The 15,513-nt window shown below is 45.1% G+C and overlaps 2 protein-coding genes across 2 annotated transcripts in view; one reads left to right on the top strand and one right to left on the bottom strand.

The window, feature by feature from the left end:
* Positions 1-15,409, bottom strand: part of LOC115085947 (oocyte zinc finger protein XlCOF6-like) — a 1,095,473-nt gene extending 1,080,064 nt beyond the window's left edge. The window contains exons 1-2 of the mRNA XM_029592507.1: positions 15,212-15,409; positions 9,360-9,486 (exon numbers count right to left, since the gene is read on the bottom strand). Coding sequence (XP_029448367.1) covers positions 9,360-9,486; positions 15,212-15,235 — 151 coding nt within the window. The 5' untranslated portion in view covers positions 15,236-15,409. The remainder of the gene's footprint in view (positions 1-9,359; positions 9,487-15,211) is intronic.
* LOC115085946 (zinc finger protein 850-like) overlaps positions 1-15,513 on the top strand; it is a 53,664-nt gene that overhangs the window by 1,070 nt on the left and 37,081 nt on the right. The window lies entirely within an intron of this gene.

The raw sequence follows: 15,513 nt of genomic DNA, 5'->3' as shown, positions 1-15,513 counted from the left end.
TGTTGGGGGGGGGAAAAGCCAGTGCGTTCTGTGTGGTATGAAGAGGATGCTCCTGCTTATTGGGCCTGGAGAAACAGTTTGCATGTATTAATGCAAATGGAGAATGCCGACACCACGAGATATTTTAAAAGTAAGCAGTGGTGTCTGCCGATCCGGGACCAATATATACAGCTGCTTCCCCATGCGGCTAGAAGTCAGGTGCTCGATTGCACTCGATTTGCTGTTATGACAATGCCTATAATTTGGAGAAGGAACAAATCTTTCTTACATGCAACTGTCACGTTTGCCTTCCTATTTCGGTTTTATTGCAGACTGTATAAGGGAGGGGGAAGGGGAAGAAAATGTAAGCTGACGTTAACTTGTACAGTTGTTCTGGTGAACCTCAGAGCCCAAGGTACACCAGTGATGGCTGTTTTGCTTATGCTTACAATAAGCTGCTTTCAAATAAATAAAAAGAGGGTGGCGGGAAAACGTTGTTCAGCAGCAGATGTCTGGGGTGCGGATGCTGCGTCCACAGCTGGCCCGCAGAGCACGGGTGTACCCTCGGGGGGGCAACCCTAGGGCAGTCAGGCCTGACAGCGAACCACAAGGTAAAGGTTCTGCGTGGGGTTAACTCCTTAGTCTGTGGTGTTGCTAGGAAAATTAAAAAGAAAATCTGGAGTCGTGAGTTTCCCTCATCAGAGACCACGACAGTGGCGAAAGCAAAGCCAAGGATAAGGGCGTGGAGGGGGAGAGGCGAAAGGCAAGAAACCAAAACTTCTGAAGACTATTCAAATTGGGTGGCAGCGTTTCACATATTCATGAGTATCACAGTGGAGCACGAACCAAGTGCAAGCACCTTATCTGATCAGATATTTAAACATCATCATGAAAGCACACAAGGGCGTGGGGTGGAGGTGGTTAAAATGATGGTATCAAGTTTCGGAGGAGCATGGTGGAGGACAGCTCTGTCTCTTGGAGGCACCGGGTGCTGAACCTTTGGCTCAATGGGATGACTGGTTCGGAGAAGCCAGGTTTCAGTGCTGGTGGGGCCAGAAATAGACTTCTACCACCCACTGGGGGTAGAATTGCCTACATGCGACACGTGTATGCAATTCAATGCCGGACACTACACGTGGGCTCATTGCAAATTTAAGCATGTCTGGTCTTTTTGTGGCAATGGGCACCCGGCTACCAGCAGCCCGCCATCCCTACGTGCAGCACTGAGGGGTTTAGCTCCCCCACCGGTCAACGGTGAGGCTATGAGGCCGTGGTTAGAGCACTCCCGGCAAGAAGTAAGATGCAGAGATTACTTTGAGTTTCACTGTCTTACTATCCCTTGCCATGCAGACCTCTCTGTCCGGGTGTATCTTGTGCGCAATGCGAAGTCCTTATCTGCTCATGAAATGCAGGCAGAGAGAAAGATTACATCAGAAATTGCTTTGGGTAGAGTCGAGGGCTCCTTTCAAATCCCTTCTTTTCCTAATATGGTTGGGGATGGTTCCGAAGGAGGAGCCCAGGAAGTTCTGGGTCATTCATAATCTGTCCTATATGGCGGAAGGTTCACTGAATAACTCGATTAACCTGCAATTGTGCGTGGTCTCCTATGCATTCTTGGATTCGGCTACAGCCATTATTAGGGAGGCAGGCGACCAAGTCGAATTAGCAAAGGCAGACATAGTCTGCCTTTCGTCTTCTACTTGTCCACCCCAGCTCCTACCCCCTCCTCGGTTTTCAGTTCAGAGGTCAGTACTACTTCAACAAGTGCATCCTGATGGACTGCTCAATCTCATATGCGTATTTTGAGTTGTTCAGCTCTTTTGTGCATTGGGTAGTTGAGCAGCAATTGGGATCCATGAGCATTGTGCACTACTTTGATGATGTAGGTAGACATGCACAGGACTGTAGATGCCTACTGGCCACCTTCCAAGGCATCTCTGCGGAGTTTGGTGTTCCGCTGGCCAGCAACAAAACTGAAAAATCATCCAGGTCAATAGTTTGCCCGAGTATAGAGATGGACGCGCAGGCGCAGATGTCCAAGTTGCCTAGGAATAAGATATTGAAACTGCGCAAAGCCATTTGGGATATGTGCAGGGCTAGAAAGGAGACACCGTGGCACTTTCAGTCCCTCATCAGGCTACTTATCTTTGCCTCCCGGGTAATCCCGATGGGTAGGGCTTTTGTTTGCAAGTTAGACTTCGCCACAGCAGGTACTGCTAGAAGACATCATCACATCAGGGTTACTAGGGTGATCAGACAGGACATACAAATATGCAACCTTTTCTTGCGGGATTTCAATGGGGTGGCCTTTTGGCAAGACCCTCCGAGGGAAAGTAATTAACTGGAGCTGTTTACCAATGCTTCCGGTGGCATGGGATTCGGCCTATACTTCAGGGGCGCCTGGTGAGCAGAGCCATGGCCTGCAGGATGGCATGAGTGTGGGATCACCAGGTACCTGATCTTTTTGGAGCTTTTCCCCAATTGTAGTCACCCTGAAACCATGGGGGAGGCAGTTGTCTAGGGCTAGCATTGTTTTTTGATCTGACATGTCCATAAGTGGGCTCTCTGCCAAAACTATGGGTACACAAACACACTCATTAGGGAACTAGTACTTACCTGCCTCCAATTTAACATAACATTTCATGCAGTGCATATTCCTGGTACTGACAATAATACAGCCGATTCTAAGAACATAAGAACATGCCATACTGGGTCAGACCAAGGGTCCATCAAGCCCAGCATCCTGTTTCCAACAGAGGCCAAACCAGGCCACAAGAACCTGGCAAGTACCCAAAAACTAAGTATATCCCATGTTACCGTTGCTAGTAATAGCAGTGGCTAATTTCTAAGTCAACTTAATTAATAGCAGGTAATGGACTTCTCCTCCAAGAACTTATCCAATCCTTTTTTTAAACACAGCTATACTAACTGCACTAACTGCACTAACTGCTTCAAGTGGGCTTCTTTCAGGTGCTTCGCTCCAGAGGCAGAACGGTTTGCCACCCCAGTGCCTATGGAGATATGGCAGCTTGGACCACAACATTTGGGAGCCAATCATGGGTTCTTTGGCGGAGAGCACAGGACAGGGCTACTGGCAAGCTTTGTGTGACTTTCAGGCGCTCTTTTCCCAAGGAGGGCAGAGCGGGGGTCTGGCCTATATCGGTTTGCACGTTGATCCAATACATCTTGCATTGCAAAGACCGGGGAACAGCCAGATCTTCAGTGGCTATCGGCTTGGCAGGCCTGTCATTCTTTGAGGGCTTTGGGCTTCCCTAGCCCCACTGCTCAATTCCCAGCCAAGAGGCTCATGATAGGTTGGGCCAGAGAGAAGGGTAGGTCTCAGAACGTGAGGTGACCTATCACACACAACTCTCTGAAGCACCCTCTTGCAATGTTAGATGGTATCTGCTTTGATAGTTACAAGGCATGCCTGCCTTTTTCGCTGCAGCTTTTTTTCCTTGAGTTCTTTGCGGCGCTGCAAGTGAGTTGGCAGCTCAGTCCACATTCAGGCTGGGTAAGTCTACAGTTAGGTGACTTAACATTAGGGCGTGATACGTTAGTGCTGGCCATTCGGAAATCCAATACTGATCAGAGCGCAAAAGATTTCAAAATAGTTTTGCATAGGTGGGTGGGGGAAGTACATGGTTCTATCCATTGCACAGAGTAATATCTACGGGTGGCGCCTACCTCTTAAGAGGCAATTGCTGGTGCATGCTGTTGGTAGCCTCATGACCTGTTACCAGTGCGTGGTGTTCCAGTTGGCCCTGTGGGCAATTGGGGCATCCGGTAAAGGTTTCAGTACGCACTCCTTCCGGATTGGGGTAGCCACGACTGCCGCAGAGCTTGGATTACACCCAGCAGCAATAATGTCTGTAGGTAGATGGTGCTCCAGGAGTTTAAGCTTTACACGAGACCAGAAGAATATTTCTTGCCTTAATCACTAATTTAATCTCTCTGTCCCCAGGTCCTATGCCATGAATGCACTTCATCTGGATAAAAGGGCATTCCTATGTACAATGGGCACATAAGGGAGCCCTGGATCAGCCACTGGACGAGCACCTGGGCATGGCACTGCATCGCCTGACACTGATTTGGACAGGGATCATAGAGCTGAGGTGGGACCAACTGATGACAAACATTCTGAACATGAGAAAACCTTTCACAGCCCCCCCCGTATGATAATTATCCATCTAGGGGTGCAACGATTTGCCATCCTCACCTAGCATTGAGCTAGTGCAAAAATTTAAAAACATCGAATCGAGATTTCAGGAATCAGTCATTGTATGGTCCTGCATCACCCCCAGGCGGGTTTGGAGAGGGAAATGCTCACAGCAAGCATTGGATAGGGCAAGGAGGAAGATCAATAGATGGATGCGTAGGTTCATGCCCATTGTGCAGGAGCTGCACATCCTGCACAATTTAATAGATGAAAGCTGCCCGGAATTACTTCATCAAGATGGGGTGCATTTTTCGGAAATAGGCTGAGATATTTTCAACAGCGACTTACAGGATGTGTTGGAGATATTGCTAGACAGGTTTGGCCGCAACATCTAAGGTGGGTGTCCCGCTGGCAAAAAAAAAGTGTGCTTTACCAAGGGACAGTGGCATGGTGACCAGCACGTTAACGGGGCCTCCCCATTCTCCCATTCATTCTGGTTTTAGTCAAGGGCAGCTGCCCATGAGAAAAAGCCGGAGATTTGGGGGGGGAAACGACATCTCAGAGCCAGTGGCCTACTCAGAGATCTGGAAGCCTGCCACTTCAACAGTGGTCAGGGGAGAAGAAAGAGGCAGCGCACAAGCAGCACTCAGCTGAGATCAGGTGACTTCTACGGTCCGGATCTTGGCCCGTCAACAACCCTGTCAATGCATTAGCTTCTACGGCTTGCTGGCTTATAGCATAGGGTGCTGGTCATCTGGCGGAGAGAATTTCGTGATTACCTTGATATGCCGATGCAGGTTGTTTTTAAGTATTAGTTTTGTAATTGCAACTAATCTATAAGTCAGAAAAGTAAACAAAAGCAAGAGAAATAAGAAACCTATCTGGTTCTCAAAAGAGGTGGCTGATAAAATAAAAGCAAAAAGTACAGCGTTCAAGAAATAAAAAAGATCCCAAAGGGAGGATCACAAGGAAGAATAGCTGGTGAAACTGAGGGAGACAAAGAAAGTAATCAAGAAAGCAAAATTTCATGCGGAAGAAAGGATTGCCAAAGAGGTTAAGCGAGGTGACAAAACATTTTTCAGATACATCAGAGAAAGGAGAAAGGTCCAAAGTAGTATAATGAAATTGAAAGGTGAAAAGGATCAATGTGTGGAGAGAGATGAAGAAATGGTAGAAATATTAAACAAATATTTCAGTTTGGCATTCACTAAAGAAGACCCTGGAGAAGGACTGTGGCTAGTTAAACAGTAAAATGGAGGTGGGTGGAGTAGACGAAACTCCATTTACAGAAGAGACTGTATGGGAAGAGCTAGGAAAACTGAAAGTGGACAAAGCCATGGGGCCTGATGAGATTCATCCTAGATACTGAGGGAGCTCAGAGATGTACTGGTGGGTCCGCTGTGTGACCTGTTCAATAGATCCCTAGAAACGGGAGTGGTGCCAAGTGATTGGAAAAGAGCGACGGTGGTCCCGCTTCACAAGAGTGGGAGCAGAGAGGAGGCTGGAAACTACAGGCCAATTAGTCTCACCTCAGTGGTGGGAAAGTTAATGAAGTCTCTGCTGAAAGAGAGAATAGTGAACTATCTACAGTCAGAAGAACTGCTGGACCAGAGACAGCATGGATTCACTAGAGGAAGGTCCTGTCAGATAAATCTGATTGACGTTTTTGATTGGGTGACTAAGGAATTGGATTGATGAAGAGCACGCGATGTCATCTACTTGGATTTCAGCAAGGTTTTGATACAGGCCCGTGCAGGAGGCTTGTGAATAAAATGAGAAGCTTAGGAGTGAGTGCCAAGGTGGTGGCCTGGATTGCAAACTGGTTGACGGACAGAAGACAATGTGTGATGGTAAATGGAACTTACTCTGAAGAGAGAGCGGTGTTAAGTGGAGTGCCATGAGGATCGGTGTTGGGACCGGTCCTGTTCAATATTTTTGTGAATAACATTGTGGAAGGGATAGAAGGTTAAGTTTGTCTTTTTGTGGATGACAGTAAGATCTGCAACAGAGTGGACATGCCGGAAAGAATGGAGAGAATGAGACGTGATTTAAGGAAGCTTGAACTGTGGTCCAAGATATGGCAGCTGGAATTCAATGCCAAGAAGTAAAGAGTCATGCATCTGGAGTGTGATAATCCTAAAGAGCTGTACATCTTGGGGGGTGAAGGGCTGTTGTGCACGGAACAAGAGAAGGACCTTGGGGTGATAGTGTCTAGCGATCTGAAGATGGTGAAGCAGTGTGACAAGGCGATAGCTAAAGCCAGAAGAATGCTGGGCTGCACAGAGAGGAATAACCAGTAAGAAAAAGGAAGCGATAGTCCCCTTGTACAGGCCTTGATGAGGCCTCACTGGAGTATTGTGTTCAGTTCTGGAGATCGTATCTCAAAAGGGACAGAGACAGGATGGAGGCGGTCCAGAGAAGGGCAACAAAAATGTTGGGGGGTCTCCATCAAATGACTCATGAGGAGAGGTTGAAGGACCTAACTATGTATATCCTGGAGAGAGGAGGTGCAGATACAGACCTTCAGATAGTTGAAAGGTTTTAATGATGCACAATCAACAAACCTTTTCCACTGGAAAGAAATCAGTAGAGTTTCATTTCGCAACTAGGGGTCACGTAATGAAACTCCAGGGAGGACGACTCAGAACCAACATCAGGAAATATTTCTTCACGGAGAGAGTGGTGGATACCTGGAATGCCCTTCCGGAGGAGGTGGTGAAGACAAAAACGGTGAAAGATTTCAAAAGGGGTATGGGATAAACACTGTGAAGCCCTAAAGGCTAGAGGATGGAAAATAAAGAAAAAAAAGAGTGCATGGGGGTAACTTGCTGGTGTGGCGGTTACTACCCTTAACCAATTAGCCTTCATACTGTTGATGCAACTCCATTATTGCTTTCTGCTTTTACACAGGGGGAATAGAGGAAAAGGGGAATTAGATTCAGACAGCAAACAACAAGTTCTATATATACTACATATACCATTGAATTAATGGTTCAACTTTTACACAGAACATACAGTCTGCCAATATTTTATCATAAAATACATCTAGTAGCGGATACTGCTTGATGCAAAGGGTACAGTGAACAGGATTATATTTACTGCCAAGGAGTCAGACATTTCTGAGCACAGATCACACAAGAAATAGCAGATAGCCTCAGTTTCCTAGTGCATATTGTGCCATTAACGGGTCACCTTGGTAGATAGGATGGTTCTTTAATTCCTTGAAAATACAGACCTTCCTGTTTATAGGAAAACCAATTGACAAATACAGAACAGTCCTTTATACACCTCCGATATCTCAATTCTTTAATGAGAATTTATAAAGTACCAAGTAGTTTTATTATTACAAAGAATAAACTTCACTTATAAATTGCAATGCCCACACACGTCCACACTTGCCCCAATCATTTGCTCTCACACAACAAATCACCCTGACCAGTCACTCATTGCCAAAAACTCACATGCAAGTTCAAACAAGCCCCACATTAAAAAATGTTCTGTATTTGTCGATTGATACATGGCTTTCACCCAAGCTATAAATTGATCTGTGCTGGAGGACGGTAAATAGGAAAGGCCAGGATAGTCGATCAAAGGTTTTTCCACATCTAACGAGACAATCAGGCCTGTAAGGCCTTTTTGCTTGGCCAAATGTATAATATTAAACAATCTTCTAGTATTAAATGTAGAAACCCTCCCCTTCACGAATCCCATTTGTTCTCTATGGACCAATGTTGGGAGCACCATTTCCAACTGAATTTGCAAAACCTAGCCATAATTTTAAGGTCTGAGTTAAGGAGTGAGATTGACTGAAATATGTGGCTCATGTAGACCTCTCTCCCTGTTTTAAATATCAAGGAGATGTTTGCATCTGCCAGGTCTCCTACTGCAGATTCTCACTCTCTCACCATATTATAAAGTCCTACTAGAAAAGGAGCAACCTCATTCAGTTACTTTTTGAAGAAGTCTATGGAATAACCATCTGGGCCAGGGCATTTCCCTCCAAGCAACACTTTTGCAGCCGCTTGTATTTCAAGTAGAGAGCAGGGCCTGCAAGCATCTCCTTTTGTTCCTCTGTAATCTGTGGCAAATCTGAATTAAGTTCTTAATAGTCTCATCAGCTGGGTCTGAATCTGTATACAGGTGAGAGAAATATTGCACGAATAGTCTTTCAATCTCTTCTAGGTTTACTATTCCCTTATCATTTAGCCATTTAATAGTCATACTATGAGACCTCCAAACCCACTTGATCCCCACTGCACAACCTCCAATAGAAGAAATTCTCTACCCTCTGATTTTCTCTCTCTCTCACCACCTCTGGGCTTCTGTGTGAGATCAGCTGTGCCAGAACAGTATCTGGAAGCCTAAGGTAAATCGAATGGTGATGGGAGGGAAATAATGGAGGACTAACCTGGACAGAGGAAGAAATGTCAGGTTTGCAGGGCAAAGAGGACTCCTTGAAGTGGATTCATGGCCAGATTTAAGAATATGGAATCCACAGGCAGAGAATCAGGGGCGGGGAGTTTTGCCACTGGAAATCAGAGAGTAGCAAGTGAGTCCCAGTTTTTGGGAGCCTTCTGAGTCAGTGAGGGAATGGCTGAGGCACAACTCCTACACTAGGGGCAGCAGAGGGCAAACTCTCACTGCCTACAGGAGAACCTCCATTTTTTCCATCATTCTGGTAATATTTCTTATAACTTCTGAATTCACCTCTTTTCCCTCCCTGCAGGTGTTGTTAAAAATCAAGATTAAATTGGTTTCTGTCCAATCTCCCAAATTATAGCCTGGGAAAATGACAACCTAATCATCATATGCAAATCTGCCTCCATGTCTGGGAGATATGGTGGTGGGGGGAGAGGGTGCTGGGTATTGAATTTATTGAATTAAGTATGGAATCTATGCTCATCTACCCAGGATGAAAGAGAACCTATGAGGAAGATCAAAAATATTAAATGTAATAAGAGACAATATCCTACAGGCAGTCCAGCTCCTATGACTGGCAGCTGGGCTACATCCTTAGCAGTGTGGTCAGGAATAACTGGGTGCACTGGATGGGCCAACTGGTCTTCTGCTATCATCTACTATGTTACTATGCAAAGTGATCACTACAGCACTTGTTCACTCTTTCACTTCCTTACCAAATCACAGTTGGAAACCTCACATTCAGAACTGTATTTTCTATGGTGGCCCCAGCTCCTAATAAAAATGTAAAGTTCTTCCTTACCCAGAGAGATGAGGGTCTGATAATTTTCCATCATCACATCCTTGTAAAGCTCCTTCTGCTGTTCTTCTAAATCCTCCCACTCCTCCTGGGAGAAATAGACGGCGATGTCCTCAAAGGTTACTGGGATCTGAAACACAAACCCTTCCACACTCAGCACCTTCTGCATCCCCTCCATCAGGAGACCTCCCAGCACTGGGGCTCAGCAGGGCAAGAGGATTGTTTTCCATGTGTTTGTAAGTCACAGGGAAAGAATCACTATTCTGCCTTCACACATCCCAGAGCAGCAGCACCAACAAACACTGAGCAGACCAATCCACTTCTAGTTAGAAAAAGCAAAATCTTAAAGATCCTCTTTCTTATTTTGGCTTTTAGGTCATTCTTGTGGTGATCTCATTGTTCAAAGGAAGAGAGATCTGTGAGAAAGATGCATAACAACACGGTGTATATGCACATTAAGAGGCTCCTAATTCTTATTCCATAAAATGAGAATTTTTAGTATATAATACACATTATTCAATACACAGAAAGGAGACCTGGGAACAAGACTAAACAAAGACCTGAAGAACAAAAAAATAAAAATAAGAGAGGAAATTAATCTTTCAAAGCTGCACGTTTTACTCTCTCTGAAATTAACGCCTGCCTTAATTTCAGACGGCACCGGGCAAGTGTACAGAAAAGCAGAAAAAACTGATTTTCTGTACACTCTCTGACTTAATATCATAGCGATATTAAGTTGGAGGCCCAAAAATTAAAAAAATAAAAAATCTGCCCGCGGGTTGGAAAAGGGACGCTCAATTTTGCCAGCGTCCGTGTTCCGAACTCGTGGCTGTCAGCGGGTTTGACAAACGACACCGGTAAAATTAAGCGTCGTCTGTCAGACCCGCTGACAGCCGACACTTCCAACAATAAGGAGGCGCTAGGATGTGCTAGTGTCCCTGGTGCCTCCTTATTAGTGTGGGCCCTAATTTAAATACTGAATCGCGCACCTAGGAGAATGGACGCTCGCCTTGGAGTGCTGGCTCGCCCACGGAGTTTACTGTATGGGCCTGATAGTGAATTACTGCAGATAAATACCCAATGGTCCATCTAGTCTGCCCAGCCAAGTTTTTCTTTTCCCCCCGAGGTAGTAGCCTCTCACAAAGTTCTAATCTTCCCTGTTCTCAAACTCTCTCTCTCCCCCCCCCCCCTTTGCTTCTCAACTCTGCTCTCTCCTTTCTCTCAGTTCCACTCATTTTCACCACCTAACATCCGTGTTCACTTCTCCTGCTCCCACAGCCCTCCCTCTCACTTGCTCTCAACTCTCGTCCCATACCCCTTACCCACCTGCTTCCCCCCTCTCACTACCCCCCACACTCTCCACCTTCTTTCACCCTTCCTTATTCTCCTGCTCCCCCTCCTCACTCATCTCCTTTTTATCTTCACTTCTTGTTCTCCCCCTCCCAGTCTTGTCAGATCCCCTCCTCAAACCCTTGCTCTCGTCTTCCTCTTCAGCCACTCTCTACATGCAACCCCCTCTGCTAGTCCCACTTTTATTTTGGTCATTTAAAATCATTTATATTCCATGATTTTATACTCTGTATAAAGTTAATCATTTCATCTCTGCTCTCCCCTCTTTATTTCTGACCCCCAGTTTTGCGCCCCTGTTATAAATGTAACTTTTTTGCTTCTTCAATCTATGTCTCTTGTTAATTGTTACGGTTAACCACTTGTTCGATGTAAACCGAGTTGATTTGATTTGTATCAAGAAAGTCGGTATATAAAAGCCTTAAATAAAATAAATAAATAATTTATTCATAGTATTTATAATCCGCTTATAATGAGACAGGCTAAGCAGAGTGCAGGCACTTCATAAAATATATATATAAATAAAAAAGTAACAAACATATTTTACGCTTAAAATATGATAAAAATCAAACAAATGTAGTTGAGAAGGCCTCTTGCAATAATATGGTCATCAATCTTTTCTGGAAAACCTTAAGATCAGAAATGGTCTTTAGATCTCCCGCTAGTGCCTTCCATAGCTTAGGGCCAATAGAAACGGCGCGATTCCAAACTTCCTGAACATAAGCCTCATTCAGACCGGGTAACTCAAGGAGACGCTGTGAAGGTGACTGCAATAATCGAGCGGGGACATATTTCTTAAAATAATTTTGATAAATATTCTGGAGCATCCTCCTGAAATGATTTCACAATTAACATCATAAAACTTTAAAACTTTATCTGCTGAGAGACCGATGGCCAATGCAGATTTTGCAGGACTGGGGTTAAATATGCTCACATTTGGAAGTCTTTCTAATCAGCCTAGCAGCATAATTCTGAAGATATTGCAACACATGCAACCGAGTTTTAAGTAATCCTACAAACAAAGAATTACCGTAATCGATGCAGCTAAACCTGGTGCCGTCCATGTGGCAAAAAAAATCTTCAGAACGATAACCGTGTTAGTCTGCTGTAGCAAAAAATGACAGGAGTCGGGAGGCACCTTATAGACTGATCCAGTGGTTCTCAACTGATGGGTCACAACACACCAGTGTATCGCCACACTTCCTGCTCCCCCTGCCCCAGCGAAACAGGAACGCATCCTCCACCCAGGTTTAAAATGCTGATAGCCCTGGCAGAAGGCAGCAGGAGAGCTGGAGTCAGCAGCACCAGCATGGTCTCTTCTTCATGCCCCCACCCCCTGGAAGAGGAAGTGGTATGCAGCGCTGCGCACGCAGGAAGAAGAGACCGTACCAGTGCGGGCAGTGTCGGCCCGAAGAAGAGCAGCGTGGTTTGGAGCAAAAAAGAGGAGCAACATCAGCCCCCGTGGCCGATGGGACTTTCTCGAGGCCGCAAGGGCTGGAAATGGAGAAGGCTGCTGCTGCTGCCACTAGGGCTGGAAGTGGAGGAGGCTGCTACTGCCACTAGTTTGGTGGGGGGAGAGAGAGAGAGTGGATGAGCATGCATAAGTTTTTGAGATTGTGTGTGTGTGAGAGAGAGAGAGAGAGACAGCATGTGTGTAAGTGAGAGCCTGTTTGTGTGATTGAAATCTTTTGTGTGTGATAGAGATAGCATGAATGTAAGCGTAGGATTGAGAACCTGTATGTGTGAGAGAGATCATGTGTATGTATGATTAAGAGCTTGTGTATATAAGTAAGTGAGAGCATGTGTGTCTGTGCGTGATTGAGAGCCGGTGTAGGTGAGAGAGCATGCGAGTATGTGATTGAGAGCCTGTGTGTAAATGGGAGAAAGAGAGAAAGCCTGTGTGTATGAATGAGAACCTATGTGTGTGAGAGGAAGAGACAGCACGTATGTAAATGTGTGATTAAGGGCCTATGTGAGAGAAAAAGCATGTGTATGTGCATGACTGAGAGGCTCTGTAAGAGAGAGAGCATGTGTGTGACAGAGGAGAAAGCTGCAAGAAAACCATCTCCCCTCCTCTAATTCAAAACACTATCAGGGCATCTGGATATCAAAAGTTCCCAGGTATGCAGAGCAAAGCTTTTTTTTATCCTTATAATTTTTCATTATTGGGTCTTTGTGACTGTTATTTTGAAATATTTCAATAGTATCTGGAAATTTTTTATGAGTTTTTAATTATTGGATATTCCATTCATCGGCTGTTTGGAAATAATCTTCTTTTTGTTAGTATGGTTTTACTGCTATTGATTTTATATTTCTTGATTTGTTTTATGAGGTCTGGTGATGTTTCTCTTTTTCCTTTGTTACACGGTCTACAGAGACTCTGGCTTATTGCAGTTTCCAGTTGTTTTTGTCTGCATGTTTCTAGTTATGCTTTATGGTCTCTTTACTCTTTGTTAGGTGAGGGTCAGCACATGTGACTGAGGTGAGGTATTCTGCTGGTGTGTAGTTTCTGTGTAGGGCTCTTTAACAGTCTGACTTGGTCCGTTTTCCTAATAGGAGGTGTATTGGTGTCATGTTTTCAGTGTTGCCTTTTCTTAGGTAAGATGGCTACTGTTTGTATGCTGGAAATTGGTGGTTTTGGTATGGGATATTCACTATGTATGCAATTTCTGTTCAGATAGAGTACTTATCTTTCCCTTGTGTCATTCTTAACAATAAAAATAATACTGGGCCTTTATTTTTTATTTCCGCCATGAATTGTAATGAGCAGTGTGTCACACATGTGAGTGTGGTCTGGCAGGTGTATCATGATGGGGAAAAGGTTGAGAACCACTGAACTAATCAATTTAAGGATTGAGCTTTTAAGGGCAGAGTCTACTTAGATACACGAGGTGGTCTCTGTCCTCGAAAGCTCATGCTTCAATTGGTTAGTTTATAAGATGCCACCCGACTCCTTTTTACTACACCAGAGTAACAGGGCTATCCTTCTGAAGACTTTTCACCACAGTAATCAATTGTTGTTAAAATAAAGGCTTGCGCAATGGTTGTAAAATCATCTTGCTCTAAAAGAAGTCTAAGGTGACATCATTATTTTAAATAACATTTAACAGTGTTGTCAGTGGAGTATAATTTAAAACACATAATCAACAAAAATATTACAACAGTAATACAATATGAATCTAGAAACATATTCTTGGTCTCCGAGATGAGTGGGATAATCTCCATGAAGATTTTACATGCTTCAGGGTTGGTTTCGTTACAAGGTAATTTTTTTTTCCAACCAGGATTGGAGCATGCAAGCTTTGCTGCAAGCTACCTGATAAGTGGCAAGAGATGGGAGCTGTAAGGAGCGTGCGCAGTAGTATCAGTCGCCGCGAGAGCAGGAGCAGTCCGGGTCGTCCCCACGTGGATGCAAACGCGTACAGCACCTCCCCCTGCACGTGTCGGCCAGCGCTGGCAGCACTGATTGCTAGAGGAGGAGGCGGCATGACTGAGCTACAGCCTCCTTCCCTCGCTTCCAGTCACTGCACGGGACAGGAGGAGAGAGCAGGTCCACAAGGCTCTCCCCTTCCCCTCGTAAGCAGAAGAAAAAGCAACAGAGCAGTGGTTCTTGCCCGTGGCTCCCACGGGACTGTTACCCTCTATCACTGTCCCACGTGGGAAAGAGGCCATGCCCCTGGAGCCTACCCTGTGAGGGAGCCAGCTCTGGCCCTTCTCCCTTTCGCGGCTACTGAGCTCCTCCTGCTTTACTGATCAAGATGCTGTGCTTCTGAAGTCTCCTGATGATCCCAGCTCAGGAGCTGGGTGTGTGAGACAGTCTGCTGTAACTCCTCCACCAGAACTCCAGATTTATTTTTAAAAAAATTTGGAATTCATTACAATTTGTTCTGGATAGTTATGTAGAAGTCATCTTCATTTTGGCAGTAGAATTCTTTTTGCTGGGCACCAATTAGACTTTTTCTTTTGTTCCGATTGGGTACATAAGTTTGGGTCATTTAGGAGGAAATGGGATGCATAAATTGGAGGAAATAAACGGCTTCAAGTATTTCTTCCAAATTACACTGGGACAGGGAAAGGGGAATAAACATCCCTTTAAAGCATGCTAAGAGCTCTTAGGGATATACAGGAGAGGTCAAAATAAAACAAAGCATTATCCGTTTAAGGAAAATCTTCATAATAGATATAAGGAGCTTTTCTAAATAACTTTCTCTGCAAGACTTAAGGGAAACATTTATACAGGAGAAGAAAAGCCTTAATCCTGAACACCTAACTTGCTTACAAGATTAATGTTGAAATTCTGGTCCTTGTTCTTTACTGTAGTTACAAATATATATATATATATTTTTATAAATCCCGACCTTTGTCCTTACAGGTCCCAAAGTACTTTCCTATGCCCCAAGTCTGCTTGGGGTGCTATTAAAGTCAGGGCTGACTTTGCAGCGTCTCAGTTTAAAAAGTTGCAGCAGGGTTTGTACAGAGAGGACAGGAAGTTGGGGGCAATCTCCTACCTGGGAAGAAGCTCCTGCAGGCATTTTCCTCTCTGCTTTCAGGATTAGAAATGATTTGGGGGCTCTTTCTCTGGCTGGGGAAGAGCTGAGGGTTTGCCTCTTGCACTGCTGGGGAGCTCCAGCTGGAAGGCTGCAGGAGAGAAAGTCTGCTTTCTCCCCTTCGGTGTCTGGCTGTTTCCCTGAAAGCAAAGCAGTTCCTCCTCCTGCCTGGCACACACTGATGATCTCACTAGAAGAAGGGGGGGGGGGGGGGGGAACTAGCTAGTTGAGCCGGTAGGGGGCGGGGCCTGCCACAGTCAGGC

Source organism: Rhinatrema bivittatum, chromosome 2 (genome assembly GCF_901001135.1).
Source record: "Rhinatrema bivittatum chromosome 2, aRhiBiv1.1, whole genome shotgun sequence".
Lineage (NCBI taxonomy): Eukaryota > Metazoa > Chordata > Amphibia > Gymnophiona > Rhinatrematidae > Rhinatrema > Rhinatrema bivittatum.
This window is presented reverse-complemented; position numbering and strand designations above follow the sequence as displayed.